Source organism: Cryptomeria japonica, chromosome 6, assembly GCF_030272615.1.
Source record: "Cryptomeria japonica chromosome 6, Sugi_1.0, whole genome shotgun sequence".
Classification (NCBI taxonomy): Eukaryota; Viridiplantae; Streptophyta; class Pinopsida; order Cupressales; family Cupressaceae; genus Cryptomeria; species Cryptomeria japonica.
The window spans coordinates 406539413-406564676 of NC_081410.1; the positions used below are offsets into that span (position 1 = coordinate 406539413).

Genomic DNA, 25264 nt, shown 5'->3' on the forward strand with positions numbered 1-25264 from the left:
AACTCATTCTCCAATTGATGACTATATATTTCATTAGTTTTTCCTTGCAAATCTTCAGGCTTTGTCCATATTTTATTAGGCATTGTGAGAGATTGAACATGAAAAAAAAAGATCAAGCGAGATTGCTAAACAAAGCAAGCCAAATGCTTCATCTATTTTGTTAAAGAATTTTACTCTAGTTGCTGCAGGCTGCAGCAGTTGGTTCAGTTTCTGTTATTTGCCAATATCCTTTACTTTGCATGATTATTTGCATTTTACTTTTTGAAGCAAAGTAATTAAAAAGCATGAGAATTAGTGTAGAATTGGCCATGCTGGACCATGCAGAAGGAAGAATGTGGAAAAGATTTAGAACAAAACAGACACTCACACGCCCTGTTACTCACTAAATTAGAAACCCTGTTATTTTAGTGCATTTTAAGAATGAAGCGAGTAGAGAAAATTTTGTTTATAAGTTAATAGATTTTTTATAAATTAAAAAAACAATGCCTTGCTAAGAGAAAAAAAACCATTAGTTCGGAAATCTTGTGAAATTTTGAGCAATTTCAGTTTTTCTTTTGGCTTAATTTTGATATTGTGGACAAGAGTTAATGCCCGATTGAAAAAATTAAAGAAATGACTTTAAACTGAAATTATAGGCTAGTATAGAAAAATATGAGAAAAAATATTATGCTGCTGTGTAGAACTTGGAAAGAGCTTTTTGTTGTCTATGAGAAGTTGGAATTTTGACACCATGGGTGAAATTTATGGCCCATTGAAAAAGATATCCCTTTAGAAGGCAAAAGACTGGTCTTGGTGGCTAGTGGGTGGTGCTCTAATGGTCTAAGGGCAGAGTGGCATTGTGGTGGTGGGTTGGTGGAGCACTGGCAGTGGTGGCAGATGTAGGAGGTGTTGTTGGGGTGGTGGCAGAGTGGAGTTGATGCCACATTGTCAACAAAAGGTGGCGGCACTATTGAGTGGCAATGGAGGGTTGTAGTGGTAGTTGCAGCAATTGCACTGGCCACTAATGGTCTACTATGCAAGCTGCATGGTTAGAATAGTGACTGTGGTCTGAATAATACCATTGCAACTTTCTTTTCTATTTTTATTTATTATAGAGCTGCACACCTGTGTAGGGTTGTACAACTGGAAATTCTTTTCTCCGTAGAAGCTCCCGACTCCAAACTTGGTAATATTTATATGGTACTAGGGGTTTCAACATCTTTTGAGTGCAATGGTGATGGCCTTTTTGCACCATAGTGCCTCTAGATGTTTGTTGGGAAAATTTTGTAGTGAAATTTTTCTTTAGCTGACTATACAATGTCCTTTTTGAACAAAATAAAAGTCAATCCTAACTCATTTGATCCATCTGAATGTATTGGAACAATTTGTTTATTCCTTAGAGGCCTTCTACGATAGGTGAATGGGGATCATCTAAATTGATAGAAATATAAACTTGGAGAAAAAACTTGAACCTATTCTTAAATATGAAAATTAAATGTTGGCTAAACTACCCCTCTCGGATACCATGTTAGATTTAACAATGAACTATGATTGACAAAATTAAATCTCCCTAAAATCAAAACAGAATTATAATAACATAAATTCAATAACATCAAAAGACAAAATGAAAGCATTCTTATATTCATATTTCTAGATGATAAAATGAAGGAAATGACTACATATATAGATTGTGGGATGCATTAGCCAAGATGAAAAGTTTCCTAGAAAACCTTAGTGATCTAGAGGATTGACTTTACATGGACGGGTAGTGGTGTCATGAGAACCCATCTTAATGAGGGAGAGGTGGCACCTAACTACCATCAGTCAAGGAGTTGAATGAGGTAGGGGTGGCATGTGCTCTCATCAATCAAGGAGATTACACGTGCTTTACATAAATAAATAGATACTAATTACCTAAGTAAACTTAATATAAGGTGCAATAAATAAATAATTTCACAACAAATAGGAAGGCCAAAGCAACAAAGCGGACACACGACTTAGATTTTTTTGCATTTTAGGGCATGTTGCAACACTATAGTACACTTTTTGATAGCTCAATTGATTGATGATAAAGGGTTCCAATCCAACTTCACATGTACTATGGTTGGTTATAGAATATCTTCTCTTTAATCAACAATATCCTAAGGCATAATATTTGAAGAAAAGGATGTGAACTGATGCAAGGTCATGAAATTGTACTTTCTTCTTCAAGCATCAAAGTCATCCACACAATTAACTAATGTCTTACACATGGGCAAACATTGTGCTGAGCCTCTCATGCATAAGACTTTTTGAATCAAAGATACTTTTTTTATGACTCAATTTGAAGTTAAAATTAGAATTTTCCCCATCCATGCTCGTAGAATCTAGGGTTGATGTGCACTTGGTTGTAACATTGTGAATTGGAAATTTCACCCTAATCTTGTGCCTTTGCAAATGAATTGTAACTTAGACAACTATTGGTAATACTCTACCAAAATTACTTAATTACTTGGGTACCATGGAAGTTTATAGGGGTAAGAATCAAATCAATAGACTTTGATGTAGGTGATTGTAGGAAATTGAGTAAACCAATCAACGTACTTTGAGATAACAGCCTGATATGATTGGTAATATGAACATTGTTTTGATTTTTTAAACTTCTTATAGTTAGTATTAGAGAAGCATCATTGACCCTCTTGTAATGTTTCGTGCCTCCTTTGAGTTCTAGTTGTGGATACTATCAATAAAACATTCATTTTACTCTCATCTTATGAATGCCTTCATTTGAACCAAAGAGTATACTAAATAAGATACCATGTGAAAGCTCTTAACCTGGGAGAACATGGTCAATTGCTCGTGGATGCTGTCATTAGTCAATGAATGTCTTGCCTTCACAGATGATGCTAATGATGTAAAACATCCAATTCTTAAATGATCATGCCTCTAGTTGTCCTCTTATCCGTTTCAATAAGGTAATCATTATGCTAAGATCTAATTTGAAATTGTTTTGCAATATCTTTGGTAACCATTATAGCCTTTTGGCTCAAGCAACCACTTTCTAACTTTGTTTTTGGCACTCCTTCCAGTTGATATTGTACCAAGCCAAGATCTGATGTCGGTTGTAGATTACATGAAACTCCAATAGATAGATGATCGAAGATCAAAATGGTGGACTGGAGATAGAATCTAAAAGAGATAAAAATAGAGACAATGTAGGAGAATTTTGAGAATACTCTCGTCACTCTCATCAAATGAGTTATCAAACTAGTGAGAGTGAGAGTGAGAGGAGAGTGTTGCATATTAGCAAAATAAGGGCATATACATTCAAGAGGTACATTAACTCCAACTACCCATGAATGGTGAAATGTTTTACCTACTTGGTATGCCAAAACACGTGGCATAACCACCTCATGTAAAAACAAAATAGTGGTTATGAGAGGTGGCACATAAAGCCAAAAGAGGGTGTGTATCCTAACTACCCCATAACCTACTTAGGTAAAGACACAATAGTGGTTATGAGAGAGGTGGCACAAAAATGTGAAAGAGGGTGTGTAACTCATCTACCCATGTGTGGGAAAGAGTGACACATGTAGCTGATATATTCCGTCACATGTCCTCATATTAACCATGTAATGCCCCCTTTTTGTAAATGCCCTAGTTTTTGCCCAAAAATCACCATTTTAATTGAAATAAGTGTAAATGATGTTCAATTTACAATTCAATATGCAAGATGTATTCTAATTTGTATTCTCTATATCTATGTATTATCTATCTCTATTATAAATCTGACTATCTTCTTTGTTTGGCAGGTGAGAGGAGTATTTATTGATTTCAATATCCTCTTCACAAATGTCAATTGATATATATATGCAAGAGGGGAGGATCAAGCAGTGCCTTGACCGGTCATGTCTTATGGACATGACCGATCAAGACACTACTTGATCGCACCCTTTGATATATACTATCAATCGGTGTTTAGATTAATCACCAGCCCGATACTAATCGGGGTCTACGTAACTTAGTGTTCATGCCAATCGGTATTCACGTGGTATGCCAATCGGTGTTTGCGTGGCATATTAACCGATGTCAATCGGTGTCTAAGTTAACCGATATCGATCACTAACTAATGGATATATATATCAAGCGGTGCATGCTTTGCCACCCGATAACAACTCGATAATCATTATTTGTTTATTGCTAAGAACATATCCGATATAAATCGGGATACATGGTTAACTCGATAATCATCGGTGATCACAGTTATAATGCAAACCGATATGCCATGCTATAATATGATTATCGATATTGATCGACTAAGTAGATTTGATATATAAATGAGGAATGATTATCAAATGAAATAGCTTGAAATTTTCTGGATAGTTTATCGATAGGATAAATGATTGAATGAGAGACTTCATTTATCTCTAATTCAATCATTTATCTCACCGAAGCTACCATGTATTAACACTCCCTCTTAGCTAGGTAAGATAAATGAGAGCAGTGTATCAAGCATCACAATTCAAATGACAGTTAGCATTCTTTACACAATCTAACTTTCTAGGAAATCATATCACCTAATCACATGATATGAAGTATCACCTAAATACGTGATACAAAATGTCCATCACGTCAATCTTGTGATGACAGGATATCACCTTAGCATGTGATATCAGTATTGCCTAAGCACGCAATACTTATGGATAATCATATGAGAAAATATTCAATTCTCTCATCTTTATCCAAGTTGTGGTAGGTGCACTAACATCTTATACAAATGTTTTACCACAACACAATCATGGCTCATCCATGACACACCAGAGATCCAACATGATAACTGGTTTGGACATTATAAGATCGTCACCTTATAATGTCTACATACAAGTGTTCATTATCTTGAGAGATCGTCACCTCTTAGATATGAACCCAGGGGATAAAATCCAAAATGTCCTATCATGACAAAGAAGTTTACACATTAAACATCTTATTGATATGTAAATACAGATTACAAAGCAAATTACCTTTCTATCATACCTAAACCTTTTCTGAAGTGACCAACCTTCACTCTGGAAAGAGGTTTGGTCAGAATATCTGCCGTTTGATCTCCCATACAAACATATTCTAATTGAATCACATTTCTGTCTACCATATCTCGCACATAGTGGTATGGAATCTCAATATGCTTGGATCTGTCATAGAACACTGGATTAACTGAAAGTTTTATGCAACTCTGATTGTCACAATGTATAATAGTGGGTTTCATAGGTTCTCCAAACAACCCCACAAGCAACTTCCTAAGCCATACTGCCTCTCCGGCAGCCATAGAAGCTGCAATGTATTTTGCTTCGGTTGAGCTTTGAGCTTCAGAGGACTGCTTCCTGCTGATCCAAGATATCATGGCTGAACCTAGACTGAAGCAACACCCTAAAGTGCTTTTTCTGTCAGTTACACTTCCAGCCCAATCTGAATCTGTAAATCCATGTAGGTCTATATCAACTTTCTCATATTTGAGACCAAGGTTTAGGGTACCTTGTAGGTATCTCATGATGTGTTTTACTGCAACCAGGTGTATCTCCTTAGGTTCACACATAAACTGACTTAAGGCATTAACTGCATAACAGATATCTGGCCTTGTATTCACCAGGTACATCAGGGACCCAATCATCTGTCTGTTTTGAGTAGAGTTAGTGGGTTGTGACTCTGCTGTTGCTTCTTTAAGTTTGTGTAAATTTGTTTCCATAGGAGAGGTCATGGGCCTACAGTTTAGCATTCCGAATCTCTTCAAAATATCCAAGGTATACTTTCCTTGGTTTAGTATAATGTTGTCAGAATTCTGCCATACTTCCAATCCTAGGAAGTAATGAAGGAGTCCCAAGTCCTTCATATCAAATTCTTTGGATAGATCTTTCTTGCATTGATCTATAAGATGATCATTTCCTGTGATTAATAAGTCAACATATAAAATCAACATTAGCATATCACCTTTATTTCTTTTGTAGTAGAGATTAGGATCTGCATTATTCTTAGAGAAGCCTAGTCTTGAGAGATAGGTGTCAATTCTTTCATACCAGGTCTTGGGAGCCTGTTTAAGCCCATAGAGAGCTTTCTTGAGTCTACACACGTGAGACTCTGCATTATGAATTTCAAACCCTTCAGGTTGCTCTAGGTAGACTTCTTCTGAGATCTCACCATTTAGAAATGCTGTCTTAACATCCATCTGGTGTACCTTCCACCCCTTAGCTGCTGCAATGGCTAATACAACTCTTACTGATGTATATCTGGCAACAGGTGCAAACGTTTCTTCATAATCTATTCCTTCCCTTTGTGAGAAGCCTCTAGCGACAAATCTAGCCTTGTGTTTTTCAATACTACCGTCTGCAGCATGTTTGATCTTAAAAAACCATTTAGATGAAACAACAGATTTCTTAGTTGGCCTAGGAACAATCTCCCAAACATCATTTTTCATAATGGACCGATACTCTTCAGACATGGCATCCTTCCATACTTGATGTTCAAGAGCCTCTGATACATTGTTTGGTTCGGCTCTAAAGAGATCATTCATAAGGGCAACATAGCTAGTGAATTTGTTAGGCCTTTTGCTTTCCCTGAAGGTCCCTGAAGGAGCAACAAACTTCTGAGCTTCTGCTACAGTCTTGGTGGCCCATAGTGGTCTTTTCTTGAGGTTTTCTCTAGGTGGACTTTGAGTTTCACTTATAGTTTCCTCAAGATTCTCCCTCTGAAGCTCAGGAGTAGTATCTCTATCTATGCTAGGGGTGGGGATATAAACTTCAGGGTCTAGAGAGCTTTGGGCTCTTTTGAAGGCTAAGTCTTCTTCAAAGATCACATCCCTACTTAGTTCAATATTCTTTTGACCAGGTATATAGATCCTGTAAGCCTTGGAGGTTTCACTATATCCTACAAAGATTCCCCTTTTTCCAAAAGGCTCTAATTTTAATCTTTTCTCCTTAGGTACATGAATATAGACAGGGCATCCAAATATCCTAAGGTGGCTAATATCAGGTTTTGATTTAGTAAAGACTTCCTCAGGGGTCTTATCTTCAAGATGAGAGTGGAGACATCTGTTTTGAATATATACAACAGTGCTAGTTGCTTCTGCCCAAAGATTGACATTTAGATTCTGATCAAGAATCATAGCTTTGACAGCTTCAACGATTGTCTTATTTTTCCTTTCAGCTATCCCATTTTGTTGAGGGTTATAAGGTATTGTTAACTCCCTCTTAATCCCTGAATTTTTACAAAACTCTTTAAATAATTCTGATGTGTATTCCCCCCCATTATCAGTTCTTAGGGTTTTAATTTTATTTCCTAAGTAGTTCTCTGTTAGTGATTTGAATTCTTTAAACCTATTAAGGATCTCTTCTGATTCTTTACATTTCAGAAAGTAGATTCAAGTTTTCCTAGAGTAGTCATCAACAAATATTACATAATACAAAAATCCCCCCAATGAAGGTACAGACATAGGTCCACATACATCAGAATGAACTAACTCTAAAATTTTACTTGTTTTCCTAGTACTATTATGAAAAGCACCCTTAGTGTTTTTACCTAGGGCACATCCTGTGCATGCCCCTGAATGATATTGCTTTAACTTAGGTAGACCCGTGACAAGGTCTCCCATTGATGATAAAGCTCTAAAATTTAGGTGGCCTAGTCTTCTATGCCAGACTTCATTAGCATCTGTAGTTTCATGAATTAGGGCTAAGCTGGGCTCTGTGCATAGCTCATACAAGTAGCCTTGTCTTTGACCAATTGTTTTAGCTTTCTTGATGGATGAGTTCTTTGGCTAAGCCAATACTCTGTTGTCCATGAAGGTTACTCTGTATCCATTGTTCTCCAGTGCTGATATTGAGACTAGATTTCTCTTGATGCCTGGAACATATAGTACTCCTTTAAGTTGTAATGATACACCCGACTTTAGTTTGATGGTGCAGGTTCCAACTCCTTTGACTGGATGTGTAGAGTCATCTCCGATAGTTACTTCCTCATCATTCTCCTCTTTCATGGAGTCTAGTACTTCTCTGAATCCTGTAATGTGTCTGGATGAGCCATTGTCGATCACCCAGGAGTTCACTTTGTTTGATGCTTGGTTTGTGAGTGCTGAATAGAGTACATACTTCTCGGGGTCCTCTTCCCTTTTAGATTTTTCTGTTTTGGCAAATGTGGCTTGCTTAGCTCTTTCTGGACATTTGGCAACATAGTGCCAAAATTTGTCACATATGTAACATTGAATTTGAGAAAGGTCCTTCTTGAAGGTGTTCTTGCCGTGACGACTTTTTCTCTTCCTGAATTGTTTCTGCTTGCTTTTCTTGTTTGAGTTCGTATTTAGAACTTGGAGATCTTCATCTATATTCTTCTGCTTGATCCCTTTCTTATTTTGCTTTGATTCCTCTTGGAGACAGTCAACTTTTAGCCTATCGAATTTTGGGAATTCATCCCTTGCACTGATGTCTTGGACGAATGTTTCCCATATGCTAGGCAACCCATCTAGAGCAATGAGGGTTAATTCTTTGCTTTGGATCTCATATCCAAGGGTTGCCAGTTCATCCCTTGGGCAGATATTCGCATGAAGTAGGCATTGACTGATTCTCCTTTTATCATGGCTATGTGATTTATTTCTCTTTTTAAAGCCAAGGTTCTACTGGCATTAGATATCTCAAAAGCATCTTCAAGTGCTTTGAACATGTTGAAGGTTGTTTCATGTTTGCTTATAATAGGCATAATATTGTTTCTTACCCCATCAACTATGATTTTAATAGCCTTTTCATTTCCCTCTCTCCAAGTTGTTTTGTCAGGTTCAGTCTCAGGTTCTGCAGTTTTAGTCTTTACAAATGATTCGACTTTATTTTCTTTTAGAATCATTTGAATTCTGAACTTCCATGCTGAGAAGTCATCACCTCCTCCGAGTCTGTCTTCAAATCTGATAGCACTAGCCGTTGAAAGAATTGTGATGTTGAATATATGCTTGATTTGAATTTTCTGTAAAATTGAACAGCCTTAGGTTCGATTTAACTTGGCTCTGATACCATGTAAATGATGTTCAATTTACAATTCAATATGCAAGATGTATTCTAATTTGTATTCTCTATATCTATGTATTATCTATCTCTATTATAAATCTGACTATCTTCTTTGTTTGGCAGGTGAGAGGAGTATTTATCGATTTCAATATCCTCTTCACAAATGTCAATTGATATATATATGCAAGAGGGGAGGATCAAGCAGTGCCTTGACCGGTCATGTCTTATGGACATGACTGATCAAGACACTACTTGATCACACCCTTTGATATATACTATCAATCGATGTTTATATTAATCACCAGCCCGATACTAATTGGGGTCTACGTAACTTAGTGTTCATGCTAATCGGTATTCACGTGGCATGCCAATCGGTGTTTGTGTGGCATATTAACCGATGTCAATCGGTGTCTAAGTTAACTGATATCGATCACTAACTAATGGTTATATATATCAAGCGGTGCATACTTTGCCACTCGATAACAACTCGATAATCATTATTTGTTTTTTGCTGAGAACATATCCGATATAAATCGGGATACATGGTTAACCCGATAATCATCGGTGATCACAGTTATAATGCAAACCGATATGCCATGCTATAATATGATTATCGATATTGATCGACTAAGTAGATTTGATATATAAATGAGGAATGATTATCAAATGAAATAGCTTGAAGTTTTCTTGATAGTTTATCGATAGGATAAATGATTGAATGAGAGACTTCATTTATCTCTCATTCAATCATTTATCTTACCGAAGCTACCATGTATTAACAATAAGAAGTTCAATATAGTTATGAACATAAATCCTAGTTTAGGTCCTGAAAATGTGTTAGGTAATCATTGAAACATAGTGCATAAAATAGATCTTTCCTACTAGAAAAATTATCTTAATCAAAAGCATAGGTCTTTCCTACTAGGGCTAGGAATTGTTGGATATTGCTGCTGCTAGGATATGTTGTTGTCATTGATGTCAACATATTCCTGTTTTCTGGTGTTGCAGATAGCTGTTTGGTGTTCTGGTGTTTGCATAGAGTTGATATGGTCCGTTTACTGTTTTGGATGCTAGAATACTTCATTCCTTATTGGTTTCAATGATCCTAAAGTTTACTTGATCATATCATTTGATCCGGTTTGAAGTTTAGTCCTTCTGTTTAGTGGTTGACAGAGTTTGATATTTGATCCGTTGTGCTCCGGTATGGTCATATCTTTGGTTGTGGATCTAGGAGAATGTTTTGGATGTTCATGTGTATCTACATTTCAGATGGTGCGTGATTTGGTGGTCCACAAGTCATCTTTCTAGTCCGAATTGCTGCTGTTTAGTGTTCTTGAGAGTTAGTGTGTTGATCGATGAAGATTTGATTAAGTGGTGTTGGTGCAGCCATTGCGGATGGTTCTAATGTGCATGTTGGTGTTTCCTGATCGTGTCCTATTTGTTTTGGTGATCCGCATTGATCCTTGTGCGCAGTATTGATGATTTTGCTGATCCGGTGATATTCTTCGTGTTATGCAGTATTTTTGGTGGTGTAGCGTGTTGCGGCTGATCTTGGCGAGATTTTTGGTGGTGATGCGTGTTTGGAGATTTGGTTTAGGTCCATGCTATGTTGTCTATGTCATTATATTGGTTCGGTGGTTTGTTTATGTATCATGAGATGCATTTTTGTAATTGAGAGTTGAGTGTTTGGCCGACCTTGTAGTCAAGGTTGATGAATTGTATAAATAAGTTTTAGATTCATGTAATTTTGGTATGGTTGTAGTGTCTACATTATCAGAGAGTGGTGTATGTGTGCATAAGCGAATTTATCTTTCGGTATGGTGTATTGAGTAGATATTGTTGCAGCTCAGACAAATGAGCTTAACCGGAACTGTCATCAAGCATAAGCAGATGCTATTTTTGCAGTTCATGTAATTCGGATTGTAGTCCGATCATTATTGTAAGGTAGTGAACCTTCCCTGAGGGTTGGAGCCTTCTGGGTCATTATATCTTGAGTAGTGAGCTCTAGGCAGTGTGCTTGAATGCATGTGCATTCCCCATTATAATATTTACACATACTACTGCAGAGTATCATCTTATTGTGGGTAGGTTCCCACCGTGGTTTTCCCCTTAACCGGGTTTTCCACGTCAAAATGTTGGTGTTATTTGTGTTGCTGCTATTGTCTTTATCCTTATTCTTGCTGCAGTTGATTGAAATCTGAGATTGTGCTTAATTAACTTAATCCGGTGAAAACTGATTCACCCCGCCCTCCCCCCTCCCCCCTCAGTTTTCCTCCATTGTTGCTGCCAACAGGAACATTAACTTAATCACAAGATATTTCTAATTCATTAATGGAGTTCAATCATAGAGGAGTTAGGATAAGGAGGGATGATAGGGTGCCTAAGAGCAGATATCCCATCCCTCTTGGCCTCATGTGGCCTTCCTCACTAAGATTGGGGTTCCTTAATCCAATAGTCAACCATTGTGGAGGTTTTAGGGAAACTACAATAGGGTGTCCGGAACATCCTTCCTTTCTAAGCCCAAGGGTGGAGCACTCCTTGTATCCCCTTGGCCTCATGGGACTATCAGCCATCACCATGAGGTGGTGTGCTTAGAAGAGGACTTCACAACTGTTTCCCCTCCTTGTATTCGCTTACTATTCCTATCATGGTTGATTGCAGCATTTAAATAGACATATAAAGAATTACACATTATTGTCTATACTCTATATTCTATATATAAGGGATCATATAATGATATCATATCCTTAGATTGCATATACAATGTTCATATGTGAGTAATTATACATAAGACTCATTATGCTGCCTACCACAAGAATTATTACTTAATACCAAATCACAGTTGTAACACTAAATTTCTGTATGCCTGAACCTGATTATCTTATATCAGATCTCTTCTTGACCAATCTTGATCAATTTAACTCTTAGACCTGCAATTGATTCTTTAATGTATGCACAAGAATCTGAAATAACTCCCCATGAAATCTGCTCTCTTTCTGCTGCAAATTTGCTCTTAAATAGGAATTGTTTTTGCAATAAATGGATGCCCAAATAAATTACAATAACCTTCCTTTTATACTCTTCAAGAGTGCCCTTTCACCAAAAGATGCAACCCTTCTGCTCAGGTCGGCCAAACTTATTTTTTAAGTAATTTTATTTTTCCTTGCCCATGATGGGTGCTAGAACCAAGGGGGGTTGGCCAGAAAATAATTTATTTAAATTAATTTAAATCCCTTTTCAAAAGGTGGGCGCCAATGCTAGGAAAGGTTGGCCCCAACAATGAATTTCTTTAATTTTGTTGCATGCCCTATTTGAATTCCTAGGTCAGGGAGGTTGGACCATAATTATTTAGTGTTCATCTCTATTGTTTGCCCTCAAACCCTAGGTCGGTCCTAAACCTTCAGATGTTTATTTTACTTAGTGCTGGGATTTGTACTTATGAAGCCCTATTCTCAGGCGGGGCATGACAAACCATCACTAATAAACCTAAGCAAGCTTAAGCAATGTGTAGAAAAAAAAAAAAGAAAAACCCTTATCATAAGGAAAATAAAAAACCTACACTAACAGATATTCCACTCAATATTACATGCTTTAATATCAATCACCTATGTCTCTACAAACAGTTGAAACCCTAAAGTACCCTCAAATGAATGAATGAACACCAAGTTTTCACACAACTTGATTATCTACACTCTTGATTTCTCTTGTATTTTGATAGTGGTGTGCACATTCTATGACCAGCTTCTGGCATTGAATTGAAACAGGAAAAGGGGTCGCTTGAACCAATCAATTCTCTAACATTTTAGCAAATTTACTACTCTCTTTTGAACTTCTCCCCAAGCTTCAGACCAAGGATGTTCATGTGCCTAGCAAGGTGTTAGGAGTGAGTTGATATTCATTCCCTAGCATAGACTTTGGTTTGATGATGTGCTCTTGAAATTTCATATCTAAAACCAAAGCCTCACTGCTCTTACTGCTCATAATCCAAAAAATTGTCATCCTATGCTTTGAAGATGCCAACAATTGTGGTTAAAATTGTGGAAAAGAAGATGACAAAACCTTTGTGCTGAACTTTGATGAAACGGGTCACAAAACATGGCAATTCTTACAACAATCAGGATCAAATATGACTGGAAATCTGCTGTTCAATCCTCCTTCAGACAGCTAGAAAACAGCCTGGAAAGAATGGAGAAACCCCAAGTTTTCACCTCCAAATTGGCATTTGTAACTTTAACTGTAGGCAGCTGCAAAACATGTGAATCTGAGATAATGCCCTTCCAACATGGCTGGAAAACTACCCAGGGTTTTTGTTCAAACTGAGACTGGACAAATGAAACCCTATGCACCTGGAAAAGATATGTGAAATCAGCAAACCTTAGTGCCAAACCTTATCACATCTCATAAGGAAACCCTAGAGTTTGCAGGTTATGATCTAAAATTGGAAAAAGCAGCTGCAAACTCTTAAAACAATGAAGAAACAGCTACCGTACTTTCTGCAATGAAGAAATTCAAAGGAAAATTGCTGCAAAAGAAAGTGGCACCCTAGAAGCTTGATGAAGATCTGCAAAAACTGCAAACCCTACCGTTACACTTTTGTACTTCAACACTGCTCTGTATTGGAATATGAAACAATGGTCCAATCCTGTCAATATAGAGGAATGATGCCCTTTATTGCTGCTTTTAAGTGGCTTTTAATGTTTCTATTCTTCATAACAGGTTGGCACATTTCTACATGGCTTCAATCACCTAAAACATGATGGGCACATTTTCTTATGATGTTTGCCACTTAAAGATTAGTCTATATACAAGAAGTGCTCTTTGCATGGCTTCAACCACTTTAACATCTGTCCAAAACAGGTAGGCATGCTTTCCAAAGGTTTATGCCACTTAACTTTTGTTAAAATTGTTCTATGCATGCTCTAACATGACTCTTGCCACTTGAATGTTCGCAAAGATTTGGCAGGTGTGCTCCAACATGGTTATTGCCACTTGCAAGTTTTCACTTTAATATTTGGCACCCCTTCCCATAATGTTGCCACTTGACTTTTTGTTAATAACCCCTGGACATGTTGCTGCAAGCTAATTCACACTTATACCTGGCCATTACACCAAGGTGTGCTTCTGGACTGTCTCAAGTTAAACCAATCTCAACACTTGTCAAAGCATTGATAGGCACACCCTTTCAAGTTATCGTCAGTTTCAACATGGCCATGTCAGCTTTGGAGCATTTTTTTATTATTGCCATCTTTTTGGCATTTAGGATAATTTTTGTTTCTTTCAGACATGACTAGACAAATGAGGAAAATGACCTTATGGACAACCATTCTTGCTTAGGCCAGGACAATCAACAAAGGCATCTAGGACAAAACATCACATCCAGCTTTCATTTCCCACATTTTGATAGACAGTCTCGTCAAATTGCAAGAAAACAGCCTTTGAAGGATAAGTTCATAGGGTGCAAGAATCCCTAAGCATCACCAGCTCAAAGTTAAAAGCCTTTTAACAAAATAGTCATGCAATGAGCTTCACATGGTTTCCAAGACATGAATCAAGCGTCCCTTGTTACCTCTTATGTTAGATGCAACGTTCATGATAATTTGTTAACTTTGTGCCCACCTCTCCAATATTTCTTTCTGGAGGAGACATGCTGATTGAGGGTCTTCAATGTCATATATAATTATTCCCAATGCATATCAAGAATGCAATTGCTTTGGCATTAGGCCAAATGCTAAGTATAGGACTTCTTGTTGTATCCTCCATCATTAATTCTAAACACTTGCTGAATTGGATATGGTAAAAGTATGGACTTGAATTATAAGCTCTGAAAGCATGACGAGGCACAATAGAAATGTTTAATGACTTGTGGGGTAGTAACAGATATTCTAGTGTAATTCCCTTAGTAGAATCAAAGTATTTAGGCTCTTCACTAATTCTTTTGTATTTTTTCACACTATTTGTTCTTGTGCTTGTGTTACTTTGTAGAAATGTTTGAGTATGTGATAAATTTAAAGGATTGGCATTGACAATGTTGCTCAGTAAAATTTGATTATTTTATTTAAATTTATGGTAATATTTACTGATGACAAGAAGCAAATATTTATGGGCAAATAGCACATTTGTGCTATGAAATAAGTAATAACATAAGCATTTAACAAAAGAGAAATAGTAACCAAGTGTTATATTCTTAGCCCTTATGTGATGACAAATTGTGCTTTGTGAAACGTGAAGACTGGCTTTTCCATTATAACTTGGTATTTGGATATCATGGCTCATGATTTAGTATCATATGTATCATTTTCAAGTTTTCAACATTATTTATACGGTTTATTTGCTTGTTTCCTAACTGTTTATTTTGTGTGATATCTAGGGAACTCAAACTATGAATTAGGGAGAGGTAATAAAGGCAATGATTGGAGACCGAGACCTATACGTAGTCTCGAAGGTGTCCGCATTATTCAAATAGCAAGTGGAGGCTATCACTCTTTGGCTCTCACAGGTGATATTCTATTTTTTTTCTAAACAAGTAAATTGTATAGAAGGCTTCTGATATATAAGATGCCACATTAAAAAAGAAATTAAAAGTGATGCAGTTGATATAGTAATTTGAATTGCCTGGAGCACAATTATAGTTGCGATTAATACTGGTTTGTTGATCATTTGCAATTAGAGGACCACATCAAGAATAGCCAATACCGAGGTCTTGCTATTGATAAGATAGTTTCTTGCATCTTTGTTTGTAGCGTGTCTGAGAAATGTTACATTCTGTGATATTTTTAATTGAACTAAACTTTATTTTCTTTGTTATTGGTGTTCAGATGATGGTAAAGTCTTTACTTGGGGGCATGGTGGACATGGTGAATTGGGTCATGGTTCTGTGGAATACGGACGGGTTCCACAAGTAGTTCAAGCTTTAGCTGATGAGCGTGTTGTTTATGTTGCGTGTGGAAGTTTATCGTCTGCTGCTGTCACAGGTGAGTCTAGATTACAGTTATTTTCTTTTTAAGTTTTGTAATTTTCTTGGCTCTCCTACACTTGTTACAGTAATCTCCTTTGATCTAAAGTGAAAATATTTGAGTTTCTTCTTAGACCTTATATGTATAATGTATGCATGTTTGCATCTTCAAATATTTGCTTTGGTCTTTCTGTTATTAACAAACAGTTGTGGTTTAGAAAATCTTTTCTTACCATGTCTTGTAACTTTAATTTTGAGCATTTTAGATGTTGTGTCATTGTGTATTTTATGACTAGCAAGTTTTTCCTTAACCGAACCTAAATATTGTGTTTTATAATTAGTTTTTTCTTAGTGTTTGACTTTATCTAACATTTTATATAAGAAAATAATTTCCGCTCTAGGTGTCATCTCCAATTTATAACGTCCTAAAAGATTCCTTTTCATTGTTTTCAATAATGTAAGGTGGTAACTCTTGAGGGAGGATCCTTCTTTTAAACAGCTTCCTTCCTTTCTCATGTACAAACACAATCTTGAGAGTTTTATAAATACAATTTACATCTTCTGAGAAATCTTTATGTCTGTGTTGGCATTATAGAAATCCTATTTAAAGTTTGTATTAAAGTAGCTTTTCAGGTTTGTGGATGCCCATCTCTGCTCATTTATTCTATTTCTTCATGTCCACTGCTTTCATTTTAAATAATTGTTCATAGTTTTGAATTTTTACCCTATCCTTGTACTTCTTTTATTTAGCTTCATGAGATAATTGTGTGCTCAAAGGATGTCTTAGACTTTAGAGGGTGCTAAGAAAATATTGTTGTAGATCATTGTCTGTGACTGACAGTAGAAAGTGTTCATTAGCGACCTAATAAAGCAATGTTGGTGCTATACCATAGTTACCAGGAGACTCGTATCTTGACCCCTGGTACTAGTCTCCCATATAGAAAACATGCCTGTCTCCGAGACCTATATAGACCAATCATTAGAAAACTTTAATTGAAGTTTCTCTGCGTTTCCTATAAGCATCCCTTGAAAATGAAGAAACTTCCAATAGAGGTTTCTTAGATATATCACATAAATTACATTGGATTTTCTTGAAGTGCTGATATGTGGTTGATAAAAGATAAAAGAAATAAACAAATACACTAATAAACTTGTAATTTTCTATCTTTCATAAAAGATTACAATTTTTTTTGATGGTAGAAAATTTCTTTATTAAATCCCAAAGAGGTAAGAATATGAAGTGAAACAATAATAAGGCTTAAGATGTGTACATGGATAAAGTTTCATCAATTAATCGATTGAAAATATAATCGTCTCCAAGATTCCCCATACTATGTTTTTTAAAATAATTGGAGGATTTCCCTCGTTTTTTTGTCATCTCCAGCTGAGCATGGTTCTAAATAATTTTTTCTTTCATGATGATGATTATCAATTATTGAATAATTAATCTTTTTCAATACTTTAAAATGTTTATTTTTTAATTTTTACGTATTTTAGTATTTAACATTCATTAAATATATCCATAGTCTTATAGCTGTCTCCAAGTACTCATCTCCAACCTTGAAAATGGTGTACCAGTACCCATCCTTATTTCTCGTACCAGTATTCATTCCTGTCACCTGGTAACTATGTGCTGTGCATATGAAGAAACATGCATAGAGAAAGACAACTGGTAAATTCTTATTTAAAGAGCTACTGCTTATGCATTGTTGTAGATTAATTAGAAAGGGAACAAAGTCACGTAACTTGCACCTAGCACAAATTTGGGAAAGCCAATGAGTAAGATATGACTTTTAGTGGGCAAATTTTGGCAAGAGTTTGACAGATAAAAATAATAAGTGAAATTTCTATTAAAAATGATATCTCTAATTCCAGGACAAATTCACTTTGTATGAATCAAAATGAGCAAAATGATGTGTTGAATAGGCAAACAAAATATGCTCTACAATTTCCTTATAAATTGTTTCTTTTAATGGTTATTTGGATGCTCATCAAGTGGATTTGGCATGGAATAAGAAGTATCATCTTTCAAGAAATTTGAAATTTACTTATTTGTTTTATTTAGTGAGCATTTGCAAGTTTCTTACAAGTATTTTCCAAGTATTAGCAAACTTGTCAAGAATTGGTCTGTATTCATTATACTCAAGGAATAATAACTAGTAGTAGCCCAATTAAGCTTGACTTGACTGTGTATGCTAGGCCTTAGCACAAGTTGGTTGTTTCTAATTTTGAATAATTCTTGCCAAGTGCTCATCATACTTGGAAGTTCCTATGACCTTGAGAGAGAATCCACGGTTTTTTGAGAATCTTGAATGACCCACTGTTAACATTACCACCTTCTACCCACCATTTCCACTCTTTTAAAACCAACTGAATTGACTGCATGGATTGATTCATCAAGTTGCAAAACATTGTTGCCACTTTTAATCATGAACTTTCAACAGCATGCGAATGAGAAAGTCTGCTTTCATAGGCTACTACTAAGAAACCAACTTCATGCAGAAGCTTCCAGCTTGAAATGAATCCTTTTTTGCCTCGTATTCTTGCCTCACTGCGGTAAGCTGTAGATGTTGTATGAAGGATGACTTATGCCTTGTTACATTTGTTTTTGTATTTGCTCTGACCTTTTCTCTTTGCCGTTCAAAAATCATTTTCAAGACATACTATGGATCTTATAATATAAGTGTTAGTTCTGTTTAACATTTTTCTTTTGGTCTTAAGAATGTATTTTTAGTCACAGGTTAGGATGTTTATAAAGTGTTCACAGACAAATTATTTCAGTGTCATAGTTTTTAAGGTGTCAAAAATGGTTTCCGTTGTTCTAATAGAAGTCAGTTTTTTTAAATTAGTCACATCTAAAAGCTGGTTGTATCAAAGTGCTTTCTAGTTATGAAAGCATAAACAAAATTCTTCAGAGTTTATTAATTGTTATTCCAGGTCATTTAAAATTTTACAATCAAAGGTGATTATTTAGTTCTCAAAGCATAGACAAAATTCTTCTTGTAGTTTATTAATTATCACTCCAGGTCATTTAGAATTTTGCAAGCTACTGTGTCAGCAAGAAACAGATTTAATTTCTCAGCAAGTTCCATATTTTCTCATCACTCTTAAGTTTCTATTTAAGCATTTCCTCTTGTGCCATTAGAAAGTACTGTATCACTGAATTATATATCCAGGGCATGTAGCTGTAAGACTAGTTATTGCAGGCATGCTGCTTTGACTCTTACGATTATCTAAGCCTAGGATGGCTGTCAACAACAATAAGGCTTACATCAAATAGAATGCTATTTTTTCTAGAAACTTTTCCTTCATCCATAGAGACCAATCATGTCTTTGTACTTCATCATTTAACTTGGTCATTTGTTGGAAGGCTTTTCACCACTCTCAAAACCTTCTTATGACTCGGATCAAATTTTCATATTTACAACTTCTTAAGACTCTCCTCATTAGTCTATATCAGTAGTGCTAAATTTTATCATTATCTGATTCTGAAAGCATCCTATTATCAGAACACATGGATTGCACCTTCCAATTCCATCGTTCAGGTGAACTTGTAAAATAGGATTTATACCTCGTTTTCTTCGTTGACAACTTTTATAATATCAATGCATTTACCTGCAAAGATAACCACACCAACATACCAAGTTAATTCTCTGCAAACATCAATATGAGAACTCCAGCTTATTTGACGAGGAAGTCAAAACTTCTAGGTCACCATAATGGAAATGTTTTAGCACATGATACAACAATATAAAACAATTAGACAAGATGATGGTCCACAAATTAGTTAACCTAAAGAGCCATGTTTTTCATTCTTACTTCACGATTGTTTGCCCTCTAGGGACCCAATAGTTTTCCTCCATTCAAGCACACATACCATTCAATCAGCTCCCCTGCTCCAAGCCTTCAATACTGCTGCTAAAAAAAATAGATTCAAAATAATCACCAGGCCCAAGATTGCCACCTTCCATGAGCTGTAGTTAATGTAATATACAGCTTTGACAACACAGACTGCAAACAGGCCTACAGATTGAGGCTTCAGGGAGAGTGAAGCTCATTGCAGAGAGGCCTGTCTCTTCTTGCACAGAAGAAATGTTTTAATTTTGACCTCGTTTTGTGACACTGTGCAATTGCAAACTGAAACTTTCCTGTTACTTAAAAAAAAAGACTCATAAACAATTTGAATTTCAATCTCTTTTTTTTCATGCAAAATCACATTGTAGAACTGTGTGCGATATTTTGACAGAAATTACGAGTTTTAGAGGTTTTGAGAAAAACTTGCCTCATGACTTACCAATTACTTGGCTGTGAGATACTTGTGAGCCAGTCCAACTCACAAGTTTTGCAAATAACTGGCAATTTTTTTTCAGCTATCCTTTAAACCTTCCTGTTGTCTTAACCAAATCATGAAATGGATGCCACTGAAAAATTAGATCTGATTGGGGCCATGCCACACATCTGCCTAAAATTGGATTGTTGTGCTGTTATGAATCTTTTACAATAAATCTGAAGATAAAAACAGAAAAACTTTTCAATCCAGCTTCCATTAACTTTCCTAGATGGAAGATAATAAGCATATGCAAGATGTTCCAAAGGATTAAGATGCAAATACTGTCTGTATGACATGCTTAATTTTTATATTTCCTTCAGATTCCTCTCTGAATTATTAAAATAAAGCTACTGAATGGCCATGAAATAGAAGGTAGAGAATTAGTCATTTTTAGAGTATATTTTGTTTTTTACTTTATTATTCCATCTTTCATGATGTCATTCCTTATGAAATTTCAGATTCAGGGAAGCTATATATGTGGGGTAAAGGCAGAGACAATCAATTAGGTGTTCCTGGTCTGCCGGATACACAGCTTTTACCTGTCTTAGTAAACTTTTTGGTAGAGGATGAGAAACTTGGCCCTGCTCATGTTCTCGCAGTTTCTGCAGGAGCTTCACATGCAATGTGCCTTATCTCAAGGTCTGGAATCTAATGTTTGACATCACAGAAGTGTTTGCTATATCAAATACTGGCAGAATTTGCATCTTATTGCTAGACAGTATGCTTAATTGTACACCTAAAATTCTATTGCAAAAATGTCTTTTGTTCTTACAGCTCTTATTTGCATTATGCTTAATTCTTTTGCACATGCGTTGCAAATTGGATTAATTAAGGTATTTGTAATGTGAATTCCAGTACATCATCAGTATCGGAATTCAAATTTTGTTAATTAGTTGAATAAAACAAAATTTTCTTTTTCAGTTGTTGCCTGCAATATTGATAAACTCAAAATGTTTTGTACATTATAATATGGACTTGGCAAGCTTCTTAGAGACAACCAGAAACTTGCTTAATGACACAATGACATGATGCATTTCTCAGTAAGTTAATTAGCATTGATTTAATCTGCAGTGGTATCAAATCCATTTATCGAATGAAATTGATATTATATCTAGTATCACTGATGTGGAGGCAACAGACAGGTGAATAACATTATATTATTGAATTTATGAGGCACAGTTCACGTATGGTCAATAAATAAGAGTTAACCTTAGACCTAATATCTGTTGTGATTATCTTACTTTCAGGTGTATACAAAATGATGGATCTGGGTTGATCAAGGTTTGGGTTAGGGTACAAAGTAGTAAGAAGATTGTTATAAGAAAAAATACAAATGAGTTTGAGAATTGCAATACGATTCCAATTTCTTCAGAATGGTTGAATACATTGAGCTTCAAAACAGAAGTAGAAGACTGTTGGATGTATTTGCCAAATTTGCATTTTTCTTTCACATGGCAAATCTTTAATTTTTTCAAAGGGTTGGGTTTATGATCATTTGGACATTTCACCAAATAGGCTATGATTTTTTGAAGTTGTTGGGTTCAATAAACCTTCAGTAGCCAGTGATAGGGGGTCAAATTGGGATGTAATGTCCATTTCCTTTTTGTCCACAAGTGGTCCAGGAGCACCTACCTATGAAGGCATGAGCCAGGAACAAGATGATTTTCTATTAGTTAGAAGAAATGTAATTAGACCCTATTGGTCCTTTTTGTAATTCAATGTCCTAGGAGTGTGACAAGTTTGTCCATGTTTGGGTCAAATTGTCATCTAGGGTTTGGTAGAACAAATTGAGTCAATAAGGGTCACAATGGTCTAAATTGAGGGATCAAGTGACCACAAGCCTATTTGAGTCATTTTTGATGTTTTAGAATCAAATGTAATCATTTTGGGGGACTATGACAGTCTAGAGTCTAAGTTGGTCGAATTATGCAAAAGTTGTCATATTCAGAGTGTAGTTTCTGGATTCGATTGTGTGTAAGTTTTTTGCATCAACGTTTCGGATCACAAATTGAGTTGAGTTGTGTAAGATTTTTGCATCAATGTAGAATTGAGTTGTCATATTGTCAATTTGTTGTCTTAACAATTTTGCACTTTTTTGTAAATCGTGATTCTCCAACGGTCAGTCAGTTTGAAAAACAGTTGGAGGAGGTTGTGGTCATTTGGGAAACACCTTTAAAGGCCCCAAACACTGAAGAATGTATGTTGGTTGGTTGTGTTGGTTGATGTGAAAATAAATTGAAGCATCAAGAACTGTTGGAAACTCGGAAAAATCGTTTAATTTCTGTTGATTGCATACTGAAGGTGGATTGGTAAAAATGCTCATGGCATAGATCCTAACTAGATTGCTTTACCTTTGTTTTGCCTTCAATGTGAAGTCTTGAAGTGATTGCTGCCCCATTCTACAAGCAAATCTCTACCGGGTAGCTTAAACCCTTAAACCCCTAGGGTTTGATTGCAATAATGGATTTTGGCCTATCAATGCTTAATTGAACACTCTGCCGTTATAAGAGATGATAGGCCACTGTATCATATGTCAGTACCAAAAGCCATTAAGAGGATATAACAAGGCGAAGAGGATGGAGAACTAACCCTAGGTCTGACATCTATATGTGACAGACCGACTTGATGAGTGCAGTGCGTGAGAATTGAGTGGTAGAGCACTATAAAAGGGTTTGAATGTGGTAGAAGAGTACTTTGGAGGATTACATAATATTCCATGGTCAGTGATGGTCACCCATTAGGAGAACCAAACCAGTTTGTGAAAGGCGTTTAGCAAATAGGTCTAATAGGTCTAATAGCCCTATTAGGTCTGTTAGTGTAGCACTGGTTGGGATAGCTGTAAGTTGATCCAATACTGGAAACTGAGATATTGTTTAGAACTCCCAAAAGGGTATCTGAAAACATAATTTGTTTGTCTAGATCCTTTGGGTGTCAAAAGTTGTCACCCGATTCCTTCAAATGGAGGCTTAATAGCAATCGGTTCAGTATTGGGGGCGAGTGAGTCAAGATTGATGTTCCGGTGGGTCTAAACCATGAAATGCTGTTTCATTTGTGTTAAGGTGTTGTGAGAACACCCCTCCAAGGATCGTTGTGTTGAATTGGTCAAGTGGGCCATTCAAACCCTTAAGCCTAGTAGTAGCCCACTCATTGTATGCAAGGGTGTGTGTAGTCACACAAGAACTTGAGAAGTGTTAGTTGTCTATAAGTGGACATAGTGGAGCCTTGGGGTTTTCCAAAGTGTTGTTTGGTGTCATTGAACCATTGCTTGACTTGGTGTTGTGTGGTGTCGGTTGCCTCCTCATCAACAAGGTATTTAACATATTTCTTTTTCTTTTCCAGGTGTCCTGATCCATGATATGTTTCAGGGATGTGAGGATGCCTCATTAATGTCTTTCAGCCCTTGGCCAAAACAGAAATGGGAATGGCTAGGAAAAATGGGGAGGGGAAGGTGCAAGAAAGTGTGGGAGGGGATATTTGTTCATGACTAGGATGACTTGGGACATCTCTTGACCATCCTAGGAATGCCTAGACAACCAGATTGCTATGACCCTCCACTCCCCTCTCCTACACCCCAAAAATAAAATAAAATAAAATAAAGGGGATATTCCTTTTCAAAACCCTAAACCTATAGAAACCACTTACAAGTTAAAGACAAAACATAAAACTGATTTATAGTTTAATGTCTGACCATGCCTCTTTGGTGGTTATTTCCTTTATTTCTTTTAAAAGACCTAAAAATATATACTACAATTTTGACTGTTTTTGGCCATAATTGATCGTACATACTTCTTCCTCTAAATATGCATCTCACTATCTCTTTCATGGTGTGAAGTTTCAGCTTAACCACTTCATTTTGTTAGCAGTAATCTGTCATAACCCCTCTTTGGACATTGGATTATTGTGATTAAATAAATACGATAATTAAAACATTTATTAATTAACATTTAATATATTGGAAAATCGTCTCATTTATGAGACTTCACGATTTTCCTCTAAAGTGAGAGGGTTGTCATAACCCCACATCCCGGTGATGTAATTAATACTAGTTTTTGTGATTCTTCATCATAATAATAAATTATCATTTATTATGTAATTAATTATTGATGTTAATAGTAGTATTAATCATTCATTAATATAAAAATAAAATTAATTCTCACTTGGCTCAAAGCAACGATTGTATTGAAACCTTTGCTTGTTACACAAGGTAAAAAGCATCGAGTAAAATTATTAAATGCTAATATTTAAATAGTGGCCAGGTACAAAGTATCATAAGTAAGACCTTAGCATCTAATAATAAAGATAATACTCAATGATATCTCCATTACCGATCAGAAAATGACACAAGAATAATCACTATAGATTAGCGATATAATGGAAAGGAATCGATTAACTATTATCAAGCATCGATGGGTTAAGTAATAACAAAGAAGATGATAGATACACATCATTAATCGATTAAGAGACAATGATTAATACAAATTGTTTATTAAGAATCATATCAAAGGCTGCGATGTCACTTGAAATAATAGTAATCCATATACAAAGATCAGCAATTACCATATATATAGAAGGGTGCGTTAAATAATGCCAAGGAATAATGGTTACGCGATGGAGTCATTAAGATAATCGTTAAGGATAAGGAGAAGACGTATCTAGGACCATATGACTCTTCACTTCATAAAATACTTATAATAAGTCATTCAGGCTGACGTTAGGGAAAAAGGAAACGGGCAATGATTATACAGTGTATGCTCATAAGAGGAGGACATGCAATAACTGTTTGTTTTGGGGTACGCAAAGGGGAAGTGCGTGATACGTATGCCTTATATATAAAACCCGATACAATGTCTATATGCAGAACTCAATAGAAATATTATTATAGATTGCAATACGTATGGGTTACATTACAATTGTTAACAGATTTGCAAGGAGATATTAATAATGGATTGGATCAGAACAGAACTGTTATTTAGTTACAGGCAGTAG

The 25264-nt window shown here is 35.9% G+C and overlaps 1 protein-coding gene across 1 annotated transcript in view; it reads left to right on the forward strand.

The window, feature by feature from the left end:
* Positions 1-21198, forward strand: part of LOC131065850 (RCC1 domain-containing protein RUG3, mitochondrial) — a 56626-nt gene extending 35428 nt beyond the window's left edge. Inside the window, exons 4-6 of the mRNA XM_058000492.2 lie at positions 15364-15492; positions 15812-15967; positions 20737-21198. Coding sequence (XP_057856475.2) covers positions 15364-15492; positions 15812-15967; positions 20737-20930 — 479 coding nt within the window. The 3' untranslated portion in view covers positions 20931-21198. The remainder of the gene's footprint in view (positions 1-15363; positions 15493-15811; positions 15968-20736) is intronic.
* Positions 21199-25264: the final 4066 nt, after the last annotated feature.